Raw genomic sequence first — 19,668 nt, 5'->3', positions numbered from 1 at the left:
ACTAGAGTTTTTGGAAATCCATAATTCATAGCCACCCGTCTAGGCATTTAGCTCTTTACTACATAGAAAATGAAAAGATTTATTTAACTATGATCTCAAATCATTGGGATTACAAATTTTGTCAATATGTATCATTCCTAGAGCTTCAGTTAAGGTAGTCTTGAAATAATGTCTTTTAAACCTACTTTTCATTTCTACTACTAGGTAAACGTTGTCATGTAATTTTTTTCTGACTTGGAAGTAATAACCAGGATTTGCGCAAATCCAACTGGTTTCTGTCTAAATATGTCCTGTCATTTAGTATGAATGTATCATTACTATATGGCTTTTTAAAGCATTAGAATCATGGGTACAAAAATAAGTCACCAAATTTGTACTATGTCTATTGCTTCCCATTTTTAAATTGTTTAAGTAAACATTATAACTTAGTCATAATTTTTTTCGCATTATAATTTTTTGCATACAAAATCTGTGATGTGTCTGAGCATTATTATACAATGTTTTCTCTATTGGTGATTTCTAGCTGTAGTTTGAGGGACCACCATAAACATGTCAAGGACCACAAGGAGGTAGCAGCATTAGCTGCTCCATTCCACAGCTCCATTCCACTCTAGGTCTTCATCTTTTATGGGGAAGTAAGCAGGGGGAAATAGGATCAAAATCACTAACAAGGAAGAAAGAGGTGAATTGAAGAAGGCCTGGATTGTTCATGTCTGGTATCAAAGGATAGTACAGAAGTAGAACATATAGAGAGGTGAACTGGGCCCTAGAGTTTTAGAAACACTAGAATGTAGATTCTGTATTTGAATTCTGCTCCCAATTTGTTGATACTTCTGTATGATTTAATCAAGATGAATGTTGATGAGTGCAGGCTAAATTCATAAAAAGAGTGACTTATTACTATACTCATTCATTCAGAATGATTATTCAGGGCACTGGGCCTAAACCTAATTTTTTTTTAAATTTTATTTATTTATGATAGTCACAGAGAGAGAGAGAGAAAGAGAGAGAGAGAGAGGCACAGACACAGGCAGAGGGAGAAGCAGGCTCCATGCACCGGGAGCCCGACGTGGGATTCGATCCCGGGTCTCCAGGATCGCGCCCTGGGCCAAAGGCAGGCGCCAAACCGCTGCGCCACCCAGGGATCCCCTAAACCTAATTTTTTGAAATAATTTTACTTGTTTGTTTTAAAGATAGAGAGCACAAGCAGGAGGGGCAGAGGGAATCTCAAGCAGATTTCACACTGAGTGCAGAGCCCATCTTACCATTCTGAGATCAGGACCTGAGCCAAAACCTAGTCAGATGCTTAACAGACTGTGCCACCCACGCACTCTAGGACCAAAGCTAATTTTTAAACTATTTAATTTGCTATTCCTTTGCAGATGAGAAGAAAGAGCTTTGAGTCAAAGTTAATTCTTTGTCTCATTTTATCTTTTCAAAAAGAATACGATGTCACAAAAAGAATACAAAAGAGCTTTGAGTCAAAGTTAATTCTTTGTCTCATTTTATCTTTTCAAAAAGAATACGATGTCACAAACAGCTTTGCAATCTGTCAAATGCATGTATTGCGTTTCTATCATGGTCATTCAGATGGCTTTTGAACAAGTGACCATTGTTCCCTGAGAATTTTTTTCCCCTAATGTAAAGATTTACATAAACTGTGGCTTTAGGAATCATAAATAAGCTACGTTTCTCTCAACATTAGTCGAAAGATCCATGTGAGTTTGCTCAATTCCCTTTTTAATGGAATTAGAGTTTTACTTTGCTTTGTTGTAAATTGGGGGAGGAATGTGAGTGAGAATATTTAAATTTTGATGGTGACTTTACAAAGGATGAAGCTTTAAAAATTATCATGTGTAATGAGTTTGATTATGATGGGAGATAATTTTAGGTTTTTTTTAAAGATAACTTTGGCTCATTTTACTTCTTCAGCATAAATTGAAAGCTCTGTATAATGTCCTAAATTTCTTTTTCTGCTTTTCCCATATCTTGAAAACTCCCGTGCTCCCTTCTCACAACCAACTTTTCCCTCTTTTCCTTCTCCCATTTCTCTCTTCTCTCCTCTTTCCTACAGAAAGCCAAGTGACACCTCAGTCCGATTTCAGGAACTTCAAATCAACCCTTTTCTCAAAATTCTTAATGGGGGCTGCTATTTTTCTTCTGACATTGTCACATTGCTAACTGCCTTTGATGAAAACACTAAATATCCCAGATAAAGCCTAAATCTTACATGTGTAAAGAAACCAGTATTCAGCCGAATGTTGCCAATATGGTATATGGAACAAGTAAGACTTGTTGCGAGAAAGGTTAAGGTAGAGTTCCCAACATGGGGTTTCCTCAAGAAGTCCCTCAGTCTCTGGTGGTGGGATGCAGAGTCAGGGGCCCTGTGTAGTTTTAGAGATGAGTTTCCTTGTGGAAAGAAGAATGAAAAGAAACTAAAGGGGCATTTTCACTTTTATTAGTGTCTTTCGTGAAGCAATATTCCCAGACTCCCGAGGGTGGGTAATTGATTAATTTTAAAAAATTGTTTAATGAATGAATACGAAAGGAATTGTTTCAGTCCATTTTTTATTTTACCTCAACACTTGAGCAAAAGTAAACTCCATTTGGCTATGTGACAGCTAATTACTCTTTTTTAGCAAGTAATTATATCCATAAAGAATGATATTCAGGGGATCCCTGGGTGGCTCAGCAGTTTAGCTCCTGCCTTCGGCCCAGGGCGTGATCCTGGAGCCTTGGGATCGAGTCCCACATCGGGCTTCCTCATGGAGCCTGCTTCTCCCTCTGCCTATGTCTCTGCCTCTCTCTTTCTCTCTCTCTCTCTCTCATGATAAATAAATAAAATCTTAAAAAAAAAAAAAAAAGAATGATATTCATTCCAAACTGTGCTCTAGGAAGATGAAGTGCTTCAAACCATTTTAGAGCAAGGTAGAGAAGAAGAAATCTACCAAGTTTATAACTGATTTGCTACAAGATTAGAAAAAGTGCTGCCTCATGCTTCTAGCAGATTTGGGAACCCTGGCTATATTCCTTAAATAATGAAAAGTTTAGCCACGTCTGTTGCTTCTGTACTTAAATTTAATTTAGTTACTTTTACATGCTTAAGTGCATTCAGGAGCCTCAGGCAAAGTTTTGAAGAGGAAGGGATAAAACGCTGAATCTTACAAATCTTCGCTCTCTAAAGAATATAAAATACCCGTGTGCTCTAAAGGCTGGCACCACAGTATTAACTACTGCAAGTGCCAGTGATTCCCCGCCCCCCCTTTTTTTTAAACTGTTGTGGAGGCATTGATACTACGGTGAAACCAGCTTAGCATTTAGCTGGACGTGTTTAACCAAGTGTGCAAACGAGTGGACGAAAACATAAACAGGATACGACACATTGCCTAACTTTCAGAGCTAATTCTTGAGTTCTCTGTGCTTAGTCAGTGAGTATTTGTGAGACGATTCTCTGCATTTTCTGGTTCTTGGAAACTAGAGCCTGTGGTGGAAGGAAGAAGGGTGGTTTGGAATAGACCCCTCCACCAGACACTGTGACATTCATTGCACTATTACAGAGCAGGAGATCACCTGAAGGAGTAAGGGAAGATACTTGCCTGTGCCCTGAAGCTTACCTTTGCAAGTTGCTCGTGAATCTCAAGCAGGCTGGGTCGGTTGACCTTGGGCCCGCTGATGCTACCCGTGTTGCGATAGTACTCAATCTTGGGAACAGCATCCACAGTGTTGTGGCCAAAGGTTTGTAGGTAGTATGTGTTTGTGTGAGAATCATAAGCATGAAAACTGGCATCTGTCTTAGCAGTTTCTCCATTCTGAAGGAAATTGTCATAGCACTCCTGATTCCCAGGCCTAAAGCTGATTCTGAATCTGTTCTGGGTTTCATCCCCAAAAGAAGTTTCCTCATAATGTGGAGGGTCGGTGTTGTTATCCACAGCGGCGCTGCTCTCATGGCTCTCATTTATGACATTAACTTGAAAGCGATTGCTATTACCGGGCACTGAATCCAGAAACACATTGGAAGAGTTGTTCAGAGACATCTTCCAAAGTGGATTTCTTTTTTTTTTTCTTTCTTTCTTTCTTTCTTTTTTTTTTGACTAGTCTATTCTTTTTTTAATCTTTGTATTTCCTCCTCAAAATAAACACTAATGTGTTTATATTAGGGAGTTCCTGGCTTTTATTCTAGAAGGACTCAATAAATAGATTCTTGATGCATTGTCCCCTATATAATCTTCAGAATGTTCTTCGAAGCTGCCATTGAAAAAGAAAATTAAACTTCAAGAAATAGAAATACACTTAAGTAGGGATAAGGGTATGACGGAACAGTTTTATGTCGCAAGACATACAATTTTAAATTCATTTCATTAAAAATTACCTGTCCAGGAACTTTAGTCACCTGAGCAATTAAATCCAATAATAAATAACTAGGGGCCTGCTTAAGCAAACAATTTTCAATGCAGTCATGAAACTGTTATCTTTGTTTATAGGACTTGCTTAGACTCATTGCAGTTGGATTTAATATGATTTTAGAAAAGAATAACTCTAGCAACTGAGTATAGTAAGAGCCGATAAGAATATTCTCAGTCTGAAATACAGTTCCTTGACAGTACTGAATGTTGAAACTGTAAAGTATTTTATCATTGATATGAACACATATTATGTGATAATGATGATTATACTCTATGATGATTATAAAATTAAAAAAAATATTTTTAAAACTTCTAAAAATTACAGGCTATTAGTTTATAAAAATACATCCTGTGAAGAAGATCGCTTTGTAAATTCTTGGATCTTTTACTAGCCTTTCATTTGCTCAAACACTTGTATGTTTTAGAAATGCTATCAAGGAATCTTTAAAAAAAAATACGAGTATTCAGTGTAAGAAAATAAATCTCAATCCTTGATAAAGTTTTATGCTCTATTTAGGTAAGATAACCATGCCCTATGGATTCCCTTTAATGAAATAGTCTCAAATTCATTGAGAAGCTTATTTTTGACTATGAGATAAATAAACCACATAATCACTTTACAATCCATGATATGAGCCCATCTTAGAACATTCTTTCATGAGAGTAATATGTCTTTATTGATACTTTAAATTTTGGCTTTTTAGAAAAACAGACAAATACAAACAAAAATGCACCTCCCTATTGAAGTTATTAGGCTATCTCTTTGAACTAAAAAAAAAATCTTAACATCAACTTGCAAATAAACTTTTATGGGGAAAATTATAAGTGAAGCTGTCATCTCTTTAGTTTTTGTGGAACATCTCACTTCTCTTCATAGTCCTTGACATCCTTTGCCTTTATTTCACTACTCAGAATCTACTTTATGACATAATATTAAGTGTGATTTTTATCCCACCCAGAGAGGTTTTTAACTTACCACCAGAAGAAGGAACCTTCTTCTCAGGAAGCATTACCTGTTTCAACATCACCCAGGCATATATGGGGCACTTAGCTTTCAGCCCAGAACCATAGGCTTCTTCTTATTGGTTAGAATCTTCCTTGAAAGAGGTGATAGAGCAGTGATTGGTGTGGAATAATACTGTGGGCCCTCCCCAGTCATTAGCCCTGAGTACCACCTCAGCTAGTAAGCAGTAGTAAACCATTAATCCATTTAGACAGGAAGTCATATAAAATTTCTTTAATTTGTAAGGGGAGTTGGATTGTTCAGCATTAATCACCCAACAAAATATAAGCAGTGCTTCAGTTGTTTGGTGCTAAATAAATTGAATCCCACTGTCTTCACATGATTCCTGGTGACCTCCTATTGCTTAGCACATACAGCAAAATCTAGGCCTCCAGAGATAATTTCTATACTTTGTAACTAGAAAGTGGTATTTGAGATCATTTTATCTTGCTTGTAGTAGATATTAGATTAATTCTTCTCTGCATAGGAAGTGAGCAGATTGAATATAAAATCAGTGATTTATTGAAAATATTTCTACCTATTGGGAAAACTATTTCAAGCAAGAATGAAACTGTGACTAAGTTTCCCAGTGGTCTTTTTGTCTCTACCCGGCAAAACACGTATATCAAACCTGGTTTTTTTGGTTTATTGAGAGAAAGATTTTGCTCAAATCTGTGAGGTGGTGATTATTTAGACAGCACAAACAATTCCGCTGTGCAGGTTCTGTCATTGGTTTTCAGTTGGGGTGATTGAATGGATCCTCCTTGTCTTTTACATAAGAAGCTATCCAAGTGATTTCCAGCTGCCTGAGCAGCACACTTGGAGCTTGACACAGTGGTTAGGAGCAAGACTCTGAAGTGAGTCAGTATACTCAATTCACAGCCCAGCTGTGCCACTTCTGTGTAAGCTCTGGCAAATTAATCAATCTCTCTGTGCCTTAACTTTCTCATCAACCAATAATGGTGGATAATAATGTTACCTACTTTGCTGTACAGTTATTGAGTGAATTAAATGAGTGAATTTGTGTGTTGGATTTAGATCAGTACTGGTTTGTACTTCACACTTTTATTATTTTGGAAATATTTACAATTGACTGAAGACTTTGAGGGTGTCTGGGTGGCTCAGTGTTTGAGTTTCTGCCTTTGGCTCAGATTGTGATCCCCGGGTTCTGGGATTGAATCCCGTATCAGTTCCCCATGGGGAGCCTGCTTCTGCCTCTGCCTATGTCTCTGCCTCTCTCTGTGTGTCTCTCATGAATAAATAAATAAAAATATTAAAAAAAAAACTTTGATTTAGTCAAAGATTCCAGGGTGAATCATTAGAGATTGGGATAGGTACTATTCTAATAAAATAGGAGGAAAGGTAGGTAGGTGAAAAGATGCTGGATTGTAGAAAAGGATTTGGAGACACCTAAGTAAAATGCCCTAGACTCTACTAGATAAATGTCATACTAATCAATTGGGCTAATGTCATGAGGCTGTTTCAGAAATAGAGACAGAATTACAACTATGTACCACTAACTCAGTCTGTTCTTAAATACAAGCCATTTATCCATTCAACAAAGGGTTCTGACTCCCCGCGTAGAAGGCATAGGAATTATGCCTTTCAGATTCAAATTCATTTCAGAATCATCTGGCTGTTGCTATTTAGAACAGCTAAGATGGGGCTAGGACTCAAAACAAACCCTATTGATTGGCCCTGGATGGAAGCTGTGAACTCACTGGCAGTTATTTCTACCATCTCTAGTCCCTTTTTCCTTCAACCATTTCCTCAATGCCTCTTTCAGGAGCCCACCTATTTGTTCCTTGAACCTTTTCCTCTGCCAAGGACTGTGAATGCATCCAAAGGTGGTCAATTTCCTTTATCCTTGCTGCTTGCCTGCCTGACTACAGTGTCCTGTGAATTAGTTTCAGTCTTGGTCTTACATCAACCAGACATTTTCATTCTAAGCCTTTTATCTCTAACTGTGGAATGAAAGTCTTTGTTCTCTATTAAGGGATTCAGACATTCTAGAGCAGATGGGAGATGGTTTGGGGGATATGGATGAAATTACACCATCCATAAAGCCAATCTTGAAAGGTAAACCCAATTTAGGCTTTTCAAGTATGTGGGTAAGGTAACAGGAGGAAAACTTCTGGAAGTATGCTCCTCTAATTTTCCTCTTGTCTTTCCTGACAGGGGTCTGGGGAAAGGGTAGCTGGAGAATGATCTAACTATGACATTGGACATTCCTAAAAGTATTAGCATTTCATGAAGTTTCCATGATGTATCCATACTATAACCATTCCTCATATTTTTTGTATTATTTCTGGTTCTGAAAATATAGACACTGACCACTCTTTCCCATCTGCTGCCCCCCAAAAATCTAAGGTGAACAATAGATCATGAATAAATTCCATGGATGAGGACAATTTTGGTTAAAAGAATTTCCATTTAGTGGGATTGAAAATAATACTATGGTCGAATTGATGATATCTGGAAAGCTTGTGAGTGGTGAACTTTCAGAAACAATGCTCATACTTCATGAAGTTATCTTATGTTTTGGGTCTTAGAGTCTTTCTTCTTTGAAGGGTAGAGCTGGTCTTGTTATATTCTAGTGACCAAAATGGACGGTCTTGTTCAATGTCTTCTCTGGGGAAAATGGTGCATCTTGTACTTGGGCATATATCTTAACAAGTACTTTAGAAACCTGGGTCACGAAGGAGATACCTCACATCCTGGGCACACACAACTCCCAGTATGTCTGGTTGACTTGGTTCAATGAAATGTTCTTGGACCAAACTACTGACTGGCTATAAGGTGTCCTAGGCTGACACTCCTCTACCTACTGGGGTTCAAAGAGCTCCTTGAGATGTGAGTTTGGTCCAGAAGATTAACAACCAACACAGATGTGTTCTAAGTCTATTAGGAGTTGGAAAGTATCAGGGATGAGACAGCTTGTTTTGGAGTGCCATAGACTTGAGCAGTAACTATCTTTGTAAGATATATAAAAATGTTGAGGATAGTGTCTTGGAGTATAGCATGATGTTTACAAACAATGACTTTGACATTAGACTGCCCACATTCAATTCCTAACACAATCACTCTCTAGCTTGATGACCTTGGGAAGTTATTTAAGCTCTCTCAACTTCAGCTCCTCATCTGGGACATTAAGGTAATAAATAAAATGGAAATAGTAGTTTTGAACTCAAAGGATTCATAAGTATGTCAAGTCACATAATAAATGGAAAGCATCCAATTTAGTGCTAACTCTGAGTAAGTAGTAGTCATTCGTTTTTTGGTGTGTTTGGCAGTTTTGTGTTCTGGTGACACAAATATTTTTGTATTGATTTATCTCCTACTATATTCCTCCATTTGGTAATCATAAAGGGTCAGAAATTGTAGTTGGAAAGAATTTTAGAATAAGATAATTCTATATTTTCATTTATCAAATGAAGAGAATTAAGATAGAAAAGTGAATATCTTACACTAGGCCATTGTTTTTTGAGGTTTGAGAATCTCTATTACTATTGCCAATGAGGGGAATAAATAATAATTTCAAGGTATGTTTTGACAATGTTTTCTGGTTTTCAAATTGCTTTCCCATTCACTATGCATCATTTGGTCCTCTCAACATTCCTGTAAAATATGAAGGATAGGTTTATTTATCCTTGTTTTGCAGATGTGAAAAGGTGCCCCTTAGCTAGCTTTCTAGGTCATAAAGCTAGTTCTTGACTAAGTCAACATTAAAATTCAAATCATAAGAGTTTAGATTCCTAAACTGGAAAGCTTTTCATGATATCTTAAATCTTCATTGATCTCAGATCTCTGGGTTTCCAGATACATTCACAGAGTTCATAGAGCACTAGATTTGAAAAAGACATTAAAAATCCTCTGGTTAGCTTCCTCACTGAAGTCCATAGAGATTTGATGACTTGTCCAACCACACATGTTTATTGAATTTAGTGAATGAAATGAGCCTCTTCCAGCATGCTCAAGGAAATTACAATTGTATCTTCCATGTGTCCCAGTGGTATAAGCCTAAAAACCATAAAGGTGGAACTCTCACGCAAGTGCATATTCAAATGTTCCTTTATCAAACTCTTCAACTTCATCTTCCCATGTAGAGGAAGGCATGCTACTATATGGGTCTAAGAGAATTTTGAAGCATCTGATAATAAGAAGTCCCAAGAAGATACACAAAATTCCAACAAAAGCAAAGCCAGTTTTTTGCTCCAGAGTCAATGAAAAAGCTGATACTTCGTTGACACTCATCTTAGCTGAAGAGTTGCCACAGTAGGTACTACTCATTATTCACTGTCACATCATTATGGCTCTTCAGAATTCCTGCTGGAGTCACCTCTTGGCCTAGATACAAAATTGGACTCAGTTTAGTCTTATTCATGTATATTAGTGAGCGGGTAATTGCTTTCTAAAATCTGGCAGTTTTCAAACCTTCTTGACTTAATTCACAAAAGACACACGAAAACATCATCAGATATGGATCAGGATCAAATTATCATTGGAGATGCTATTTCTCTTGTAGTAATGACAGACTACAGTAATGACAGTAATGGCCTTTGTGGACATCCAAAACTTACCTATGCACTAAATATAAAATCAGGTATGAAAGGGAATATTCAAATAATTAACCCCAGAAGCTTTTGATTCATTGTGAGATAGTTAAGTCACTGCCTCCTTGACCTGAATTGTCATCTAATCTTTACTTCATTTTTTCACGTGCAGATAACACCATAAATAATCATAGGGTGTGAACTGGTCCAGCTCTCTAAGGTCCATGTTTTAAGGTCTGTCTCCAGTGCCTTTTGTCTGATACAGACTCTGATACTTTTAAATAGGTATGTCTTCGTTCTTTTTCATTCTCTTAGTTTTTTGACATGTACTTGTGTTTTTCTTCCCACTACCACTCTGTAGTGGTAAATATTAATTTCTTAAAGAGATATATATTTAAATTATTTTAATAAAAACAGTACCTTAATATAGCATCCTGCAAGTAGCAGGCAGCAATAGCTGTGTATCATTAGCCATCTCCCCACCATCCCCATTAGCTTTCAGAACACCCTAAATAAACATAAAACCCAAGTTAAACAGCATGTTTTTTATAAACATTCAACTTCAAGATGAGCTTCCCAGTCCTCTTCCCAAACAGATTCCTAGTCCTAAGCTCCTTCTGTACTGAGATTCTAAAACTACAGCAAAAGTGTTCAGAAAGTATGGGTTGAATTAACAAAAAATAGATTTTCCCATTTGATACCTTAACAATAATTAAATTAATTAATTAAAATTGAGATCAGTTAATTAAATCAAATGGTTACTAACCCACAGCCACCCTCCTTGAGAGGACCTTTTACCAAATAGCTTGTCATCCAGTAATAGAGAATAATCGAATGTTTGTGTTTGAGTTTTTATTATCGCTTTTCTAATAATAATTGTAAAGAATTATTTATTAAAATAACTGACCCTTCAGATCTTTTTGGATTCAATTTTCAGAAAGCAATTGAGACAGAAGAGGGATGGCATGTAAGGAGTAAAGAAAGGAAGTAATTAATAAGAACAAACCCTGTGGTTTTCAAAGTTATTTACCAATGAATAAACCAGTTAATATTAAACAATATTTTATTTTATAATTATTTGTATTACAAAATAGCTTTATAATCAAATCTTAAGTGTTAGAAACATTTAATACACTTGGGATATACTGTTTGTTTAATAAATGGAAAAAATTGTTTCAAACTTCTCTGTTAAACTTCTTTCCATCAAACCATTTTTCTTCCCTGTTATATATGGCATAGTGACTATACTCTAAATTAAAAGAAAAAAATTAGTATCACTTATGTGGCTCAGAGTGATTTTTCTAATTGAGCTCTTGTTCTATTTATCCTGTGGAAGACATGAGACCTGACTGAATATCTAATGACCTTGGGATTTAACAAGAACTTTCTCTTTCTTTCTTTCTTTCTTTCTTTCTTTCTTTCTTTCTTTCTTCTTTCTTTCTTCTTTCTTTCTTTCTTCTTTCTTTCTTTCTTTCTTTCTTCTTCTACGTATAATTATGATATTAGTTGAATGTATTTGTTTTTAAGAATCCTAATGCAGACAGAGACACAGGGTCATAGCTGATCATTAGATGAGTTAAGTCAGTTAGCTCTAAATGATCAATCTACTAGACTGTATTATTTGTATAAAACCCATCAACTGAACAAACAAAAGAGGTATTTTCTAGCTGTAGCAATAGAACACTCAACTCATTTGTTACTTTTAAATTAAAACACAGTATCTTCCTAGTTAGAGATACAAAATTCCTTGTTAAATTATCTACCATACCATATATTGCCTTGTTCTGAGAATCTCAGACAATCTGTGAAGTGAATTACTTTCTTTTTAAATGGAAAAATAACTACCTCTCAGGTACTGAATATAGTTCCCAGCATATCATGGGTATCCAATAAATATTTGAACCGAATCAAAGTAAATTTATTGAAAAATTTAATTTTTGATGAATAAAGTTCTGGTTCTAAAAATCTGATTTTTAGACATCCAGAAAACATGTCAAAAAACATTTAACATTTAGTTGAAATGAATAAGAAAGCTTTAGTTTGATTTAAAAAACAAATTGGCCTTGAAGTAAATATCAAAATTCAGAAGCTCAGAGTTCAGTGTTTCTTGCTCGTTATTATCAGATTGATTAATAAAAGCATTCCCACAAAGATTCATATGATTTTACTCCAAATAATTCCAACCTGTAGGGGAGAGGATCCATATACAAACAGGAAGAAAACAGCATAGGCTTCTACAAAGGCAATTAAAGGGAAGAGGGAAAAAATTGTATTTAACATATACTGGATACCAAATATTGCTTTACATCTATTATTTTATTTTATATTATTTATTTTTTTAAAGATTTTATTTATTTATTCGTGAGAGACAGAGAGAGAGAGAAGCAGAGACACAGGCAGAGGGAGAAGGAACAGGCAGGAAGCCCGACATGGGACTTGATCCCAGGTCTCCAGGATCACGACCTGGGCTGAAGGTGGCGCTAAATCACTGAGCCACCTGGGCTGCCCTATTATTTTATTTAATCCCTATAATAACCACATGGGATTAGTATTATTGTCTTTAACATCTTAATGACAAAAGAGATGCAAAGATCTAGAGGGAACAAAGATTTCATTCATTTAGAGATCAGGAAAAGTTTTTCTTGTGAGAGATTTTATTTGAGCTGAGTCATGAAAGAGAAGATTTAGATATTTGAGGAAGGAAACAGCATTACAATAAATATGAAAGCAGAAAAGTACTGAATTTGTTCAGAGCAATTTGGCACAAGCAAAGGGGAATATAAGAAACAAAACATTGGAAAGGTAGGTTGAGCCAAAATGTAAAATCTTTTGACTATCAAGCTAAGAGTTTACAATTTCTTTGCCTAAAGTCTAAACTTATGATGAGGCCAAAATAGACATAGATTTCAGTGAAGGAGCATCATGGGAAAGAAATGGTCCAAGTGAAAAGCAATGAGGGCTTGGACTATGAAGTAGATGTGTGGGAGAGGAAATGAAAGATATTTGAAAGATATTTATAAAGATATCAGGGATAGTTTTGGCAAATGATGGAAGGTAGTAGGCCATGGAAAGAGAGGTATCAAAGATGACTGTACTCCATTAAGTCTGGACAAGTGTGGAGATCCCTGGGTGGCTCAGCAGTTTAGCGCCTGCTTTTGGCCCAGGGCACGATCCTGGAGCCCCAGGATCGAGTCCCACGTCGGGCACCCAGCATGGAGCCTGCTTCTCCCTCTGCCTGTGTCTCTCCCTCCCTCTCTCTCTCTATGTCTATCATAAATAAATAAAATCTTAAAAAAAAAAGTCTGGACAAGTGTAAAGATAGTGCTTTCACTAGCCAAAATAAAAAAAAAATGAGCAAAGTGTAAATTTAAAAAGTAAATGAGGGGGATCCCTGGGTGGCACAGCGGTTTAGCGCCTGCCTTTGGCCCAGGGCGCCATCCTGGAGACCCGGGATCGAATCCCACGTCGGGCTCCCAGTACATGGAGCCTGCTTCTCCCTCTGCCTATGTCTCTGCCTCTCTCTCTCTCTCTGTGACTATCATAAATAAATAAAAATTTAAAAAAAGTAAATGAAAAGTTTAGTTCTAGTCAATAGGCAGTTTTAAACAAATTAATCCAGATCATGTTGTCCAGCATAAAATTGCTGGTGGGGAGACTATCTTAAGGATATTATTGTCAAATAAAGTTAATTCATAGAAGCATTTACAGATCAAAATTTAAGGAAAGAATTGCCGAGGTTTGCAGAAAAGGGAAGATCAAAGAGGATGACAGCTGCTTTCAAATATTTGAAGTGTTACTGTAGGAAGCCAGATCTACTCATTCTGGATTGATCCAGAAAGCAGTTTTGATGTAATCGCATTAAGGTTCTATTTGCAGTCACCAAAAAGGACTGAAAATGGAAGAATCCTAGCAATGAGCCTCAAAGAATCCCTCTCTTACAAAAAGAAAGCAGGATCTGCTAGTGGAATTGTATATGGAATGATCAGAGTCATAAGTGGATCTGTAGTAGGAAGTCACCGGGAATAAAGGAAGCTAGAGGTTCTATAGGTATTGGTAAACAGTGTCAAATTCTGCAGCGCTGGTGGAAACTAAGTGCTGTAAAACAGGGCATTGGGTTTGGCATTCAGAAGTTTTTCATCACTGTAAAAATTTTGGTTGAATGACCAGGGGTGACACTATATTGAAGAGGGTTTTAGAGTGATGGGTAATGAATAAGTGAAGCCAAATGATAAAAGAAACCTAACACAAAGGAAGTTTTACTTGCACAAAAACTTAAGTGCAAAAGTTGAGATCGTGAGACCAATTATTTCCGATAATAAGGACATGATTATATATTCAGCTTTTAAAAGTAGAGCCAAGTAAATTCACTGGGGTTCAAAGAACTAGTAATTTTCCATTTTTAACCAAAAATTGGAATGATAAAGAGGAGGGAAGAATTCTTCCCTACATAAAGGGAAGAATTTGGACTTCTACATTCATTTTAAAATTCTACGTTATACTAAAGATGAAAACAAAGTTCAAGTCAAGGAAAACAACTTAAAAGGTAGTATTTAAAGGTTGAAAAGTAGTGTCTACACAAGCAAATAAGTAAAAAGTTAAGCGATTGCCTAACAATATGTTTGGCAAATAGATGCTGTTGGTGATTTAAGCGATATGTATAGCAGTTGAAATACCAGTATTTTCAGCCCTAAATTTTTTAAATGTTTGCCCTAACTTTGCATTTTACTTGTTGTGTGAAATGAACAACTTGTCTCATTTCAACAGCAGCCTGAAGTTGTTGAGACTATATTGTTAAGCAATGAGCTTTGTGCCCTTCTGTTGATATAGAGCACAATTTGATAAAAAAAAAAAAAGTATTGCTAAAAACAAAATACTGTTAAAAATAAGTAGAACTCTCCATTTACAATACTGAATTCTTTATAATTAATAAGATATCTGGAATTACCCAATGAATGTGGATGAAAGACACATTTTCACTTTCTCTAATCCATGACAGAGAGGAGAAAGCAAAACAAATCAATAGGTTCTGTAAAACAGACATTTTAATGCCTACCTCAGAGAGAAAGCATCATCTTAATATCCTGTTTACTGGGAAAAAGAAAAATGAGAGACATTTAAATTGTGAAGTTATAAAACCAGGATAAATAAACTGTTAAGAAAAAAGAAATGAATTTTTAAAAAAAGAGTAGATGTAAAATAGTGTGGTAAAAGTTATTTTAAATATGCTACCCCACAAAAAATGGATGTGAAGATCAACATTTAGGTACTTTAGAAATGAGCAATTGAGTTGAAAATACATCATTTCCTTCATGGCAACTGTCAGGAACCGGGATTTCTAAGTCCTGATGAGTCATAGGATTGGGCCAATGGTATACCTGTAGACCAAAAGGCCAAAATCCCACTCAATAGTTTTGTAGTTAATAACCAATAAGCAAAGTCTTTCTATGAGCAGTCATACATACTATTGTGAGTAGTCAAAAATAACAGTATTTTAATCTTTTTTATAATTTTATATTTTATAGCCTTTCATACACCTGAATGTTGTATGTGATTTTTTTCTTCTATGAATAAGTTTACTGATTAGAAATATAAAATTTCACTTTCCAGAAACCTATAGTTTGCTACAATGTGCAACTACAGGAGCCAATATTATTTTTAAAGTAATCTCTACACCTTATATTGGGCTCGAACTCACAACCCCAAGATCAAGAGTTGCATGCTCCACCAGCTGAGCCAGCCAGGTGCCCCATGCAGAAACCAATATTGAAAAGTATATGCCCATTAAAAAAAAAAAGAACTTCCTGCATTTTATTTTAATCAACAGGTTTTCCCCTCTGGTTTATTTATCTATTAATAATAGTCCAAACAGTATATCTGAAATAACAACTATTATAGTGGAATATGGCATTTTCAGTGAAAAGTATTTTGATATTGGTTATCAGATACAGTAATCTTTGATGCTAATAATATGAAGATTCATGATTTCATGAAATGAGGCATATAAGAAAACCCAGGCTTAAATGAATCCTCCCATAATACATACACAACATACCCTACCAAATATCAAGGTTATTAAATCCCATTCCAAGTAAACAGGGAAAAGAAGAATTATTCAGGCCACTTCTGCACAGAGCTAGTTAATCCTTAAGAATGGAATGTGTTGGAATTAAAGGAAAACCTTAAATTACAAACCCAGATGTCTTCATCATGATGAAGTACATAAATTACAGGCCTTCCCAGAGATCCAAAACCCTGGAATTTGTCAGAATCCCCCTCTCTAACCTTTCAGATTTCAACCTTAAGAGCGTCTTCCCAAGGCTCCCCAAGGACTCTGACATTGGATCTTTTCGAAGCACTGGATATCAGGTCTGAAAATTTTCAAAATGTCTCACTAGAGAAACCTGGACTGTCATCATCATTCTGCCTTGTTTGTCCCCACTTCTCTTTGGGCATATTAAACTAAAGAAGCATAGAAACCCCCTGCAAAATATTATAGGAGAAGCATCAGCAAGCTAACTGCAAACACACATTTTTTTTTCTTTCCTTTTTGGCAACAGCAGCTGCAGCAGCGGAAACATCAGGGCTCTTTTCTCCTTTAGAATTTGAACTGACCAGACCTGCAGGCTCCATCCCCGCGCCCCCTACCCCCCTTCTCCGCTCCCTAGCTTCAGAAATACAAGAGAATAAGAACAGGCTTCATCTGGACCTGCGCTTGAACCCTGTCGGCTACTGCGGAGGGTAGGGGGAGAAAGTTACTTCGCAGACAGCGATGTCTCACCTTCCATGCTTGTTGCCATGGAGATGAAATCCAGCCAGTAGGTTTAAGTGTTGGCAGGTTTGTCTGTGTTCGCTGATCGGTTCAGTAACAATGTATAAGGCGTGTCCTGGGAACCTGCGTGGAGTCACAGGACCGTGGTTAGCGTCTCCTGGCCTACGTGTGTAAATGTCTGTATCTGTCGGTGAGAAAGAGAGGACGTGGGCGGCCGCGAAGTACGTGTGCGCGCGCGAGTGTATTTGCAGGAAACTGTGCCTGGATTGATCTGCTGTGGCCGAGTGTAAATATTTGCGCGCGCGCGCGCGTTTGTGAAGGCGTCTGTGTTTGCGAGACAGAAGAGTCGGTAAATGAGAGGGGGAAGGGGATGGGCCACCGCAGCAACAGGCTCCATCTATTCCTCGGTGTTGCAAAAAAGAAAAAAAAATAGCTGCTCATTTTCACTCCTATCACACTGCAGGTTAGCCATCGGAGTTCGTCACCCATTTGGTTTCCTAAGGCAGTGGAAGTTTAATTAATTTATTGTTAAAATCCTTGTTTTCTTCTCCTCTGCATCAGTGGCTGTGCCGCGGGCATTTGGCTGTGCTTCTTGACCGCAGTCTCAGTCGGAGAGTAGACGCTACTTACATTTTTCTGCTCATCCGATGAGAGAAAGACGAGAGTGAAAGTGTATTGGTTTAACTGGGGACCGCATGCGAAATTTGGAGTTATTTTCTCCTACTCTTCACCTTTCCTTTTCCATGCAAACCCAACCAGATCCTTCCCTCCCTACCTCTCTGCCCCCAAACCCCGCAAGCTTTTTAGGGATTGGTGTAGGCGCTGTCCGAGGTGCTGAAATATTGCGCAGTGAGACCTCTGAGCTAGAATACACCAAGACAAGAATGCTCCATAAAAGCCCATATGTAGTTGCAAGGCACGTTTTCTAAACAGTGTTGAATACATAGAATCCAAATTTAAATGACATTGAAAGCAAAGCAAAACAATACCAAAGGGAAAAAACAACAATAAAACCTCTTCCCCCATCCTTACTTAGGGGACTTTTTGTCCAGCTCAATTTTAAGGATCCAATTCTATTTGTGTTTGGATACTATATCCAGACCTTCAAATTCCAAGCACCTGTAGATTCTCTAAAAACTTAATTATTGACCTTGTAAATTATTAAATTTTCAGAGATTGGGGAAAATGTAGATGCAGAATGGGGTCATTGTTCATGTAAAAAATGCTGAAAGCACATGATGTAAAGATGTGTTAGAATTCAATAATAAGGTGAAGACAATGTATATGGTCATTCAGAGTATTTACTAATTTAGGAAATTTCATGGTCTTACAAAATATGGGCAATGTATAACTGGGAGTTCATGTAAGACTATACTCAAAAAAATTATTCTTTTTCATTTAAAACTGCTAAACATGGGATCCCTGGGTGGCTCAGTGGTTTAGCGCATGCCTTGGGCCCAGGGCATGATACTGGAGTCCCTGGATGGAGTCCCACATCCGGCTCCCTGCATGGAGCCTGCTTCGCCCTCTGCCTGTGTCTCTGCCCCTCTCTCTGTGTGTGTCTCTCATGAATAAGTAAATAAAATCTAAAAAAAAAAAAAAACCTGTTAAACACCTTAGGGGTGCCAGGGTGGCTCAGTTGGTTAAGCACCCAACTCAATTTCAGTTCAGGTCATGATCTCAGGGTAGTGGGACTAAGCCCCACAGTGGGCTCAGCTCTTAGCCTGGAGCCTGCTTGGGATTCTTTCCCTTACCTCTCCCTCTGCCCCTCCCCCATCAAATAAATAAATAAATCTTCAACAAATAAAACTATTAAACACCCTATAATATAGGTGAACTGCCCACCAATGAAGAGAATGGAAGGAGTTCTTCCAGTAACATGTTCCCAGCCATGGCTTTATTGACTTTTTTTTTTTTTTTTTAGCTTGCTAAGGGCCCCATCCTGTTTTGGTAGTATTTGCTAGAGCAATGCCTCCTGAAATTTAATTTGCACATAAGTCCTCTCAGGATCTTGAAAAAAAAATGTAGGTTTTCATTCAGTAAGAGAGTTTGGGTCTCAGATTCTGCATTTCTAACAATACTCCACATGATGACAGAGGTTGCTAGTTCAGGACCACACTTCAAATAGCAAGGTTCTAGAAATATTGTATTCTCGCAATGCAGTCACTCATAGAGTATGGGAAAGGAGGTAGTTTTCTTCCACCCATGATTCTGTATGTTTCTGGACTGTTGCAAGAAAGTTCTATTCATATTAGTTCAGAAGTTAATTGCACAATATTAACAAATTACTTATAACTCAAATTGCTTAAAAATTTGATCATTTGGTTTTGATTTTGACATTGTCTGGAAACATACTACAGTTTACATCACTCTCTATATCCATAGTATAACCTGCAATCACGCATCCTCTTTGCAATCCAAGCTCAAGGAAAAAAAAAACAAGTTACATGATTTTATGACTCATGTATGGGCCCCATGCCAAGGATTTGTTGTCATGATTGAAGATTTTGACTTGTCCTTCTATGGCTTCATAATAACTGTTTATTATACTTATTTTACAAATCTGAATGTTGCAGATCTAATTCTCATCCAGTTTAGAAAGATAAGACCATTATTTTATAAATCATTTGAGTATATACTGACCTGTCATGTCAGTGACATAACACATGTATAGTTAGATTTTGAAGGTTCTTCTGGATGGTTTTCTTTTTTAAAAAATAATCCATACATATAGCAGTTGAGACAGTATTTTTTAGTCAAAGCTTTTGAATTGATGCCAAAGGCGAATTTTTACTATGTATTAGGTTCCTTGGCATTAGTTAGTGCATAATCTTGATTTTTTTTCTAGCTATACGAAAGGTGGTGATGCTCTGGAAATTCTGCAAAGTGGCTCAATGAGGAAAATGTAATGAATTAAAAATCTATTATGTTCCACTTCCT

At 36.9% G+C, this 19,668-nt stretch overlaps 2 protein-coding genes across 6 annotated transcripts in view; both read right to left on the bottom strand.

Moving 5' to 3' along the window:
* The window catches only part of SLC12A1 (solute carrier family 12 member 1), a 90,274-nt gene extending 84,794 nt beyond the window's left edge, over positions 1 to 5,480 (bottom strand). For all 3 annotated transcript variants that reach the window (XM_035708919.2, XM_035708920.2, XM_035708921.2), the window contains exons 1-2: positions 5,380 to 5,480; positions 3,615 to 4,245 (exon numbers count right to left, since the gene is read on the bottom strand). In XM_035708919.2, coding sequence (XP_035564812.1) covers positions 3,615 to 4,034 — 420 coding nt within the window. In that variant the 5' untranslated portion in view covers positions 4,035 to 4,245; positions 5,380 to 5,480. The remainder of the gene's footprint in view (positions 1 to 3,614; positions 4,246 to 5,379) is intronic.
* A 145-nt stretch (positions 5,481 to 5,625) lies between these two features.
* Positions 5,626 to 17,109, bottom strand: CTXN2 (cortexin 2). Of its 3 annotated transcripts, XM_025472880.3 has the most exons (3): positions 16,738 to 17,109; positions 15,013 to 15,047; positions 5,626 to 9,753 (listed from the first exon to the last, which is right to left on the bottom strand). In XM_025472880.3, the coding sequence occupies exon 3, from the start codon at positions 9,694 to 9,696 to the stop codon at positions 9,451 to 9,453; it is 246 nt and encodes an 81-aa protein (XP_025328665.1). In that variant the 5' UTR covers positions 9,697 to 9,753; positions 15,013 to 15,047; positions 16,738 to 17,109; the 3' UTR covers positions 5,626 to 9,450. The 3 variants fall into 3 exon arrangements, with proteins under 3 accessions (XP_025328665.1, XP_048960106.1, XP_048960107.1); XM_049104149.1 differs by lacking the exon at positions 15,013 to 15,047 and having other exon boundaries at positions 16,738 to 17,100; XM_049104150.1 differs by lacking the exons at positions 15,013 to 15,047; positions 16,738 to 17,109 and adding an exon at positions 10,380 to 10,480.
* Between the last annotated feature and the right edge of the window lie 2,559 nt (positions 17,110 to 19,668).

Source organism: Canis lupus, chromosome 30 (assembly GCF_003254725.2).
Source record: "Canis lupus dingo isolate Sandy chromosome 30, ASM325472v2, whole genome shotgun sequence".
Classification (NCBI taxonomy): Eukaryota; Metazoa; Chordata; class Mammalia; order Carnivora; family Canidae; genus Canis; species Canis lupus.
Note: the sequence above shows the minus strand (reverse complement) of the source record. Positions and strands in the feature narration are given on the sequence as shown.

Excerpts from the sequence above, each read along its gene's own strand:
- CTXN2 (XM_025472880.3), bottom strand. The coding sequence starts at position 9,696 with ATGAGTAGTACCTACTGTGGCAACTCTTCAGCTAAGATGAGTGTCAAC.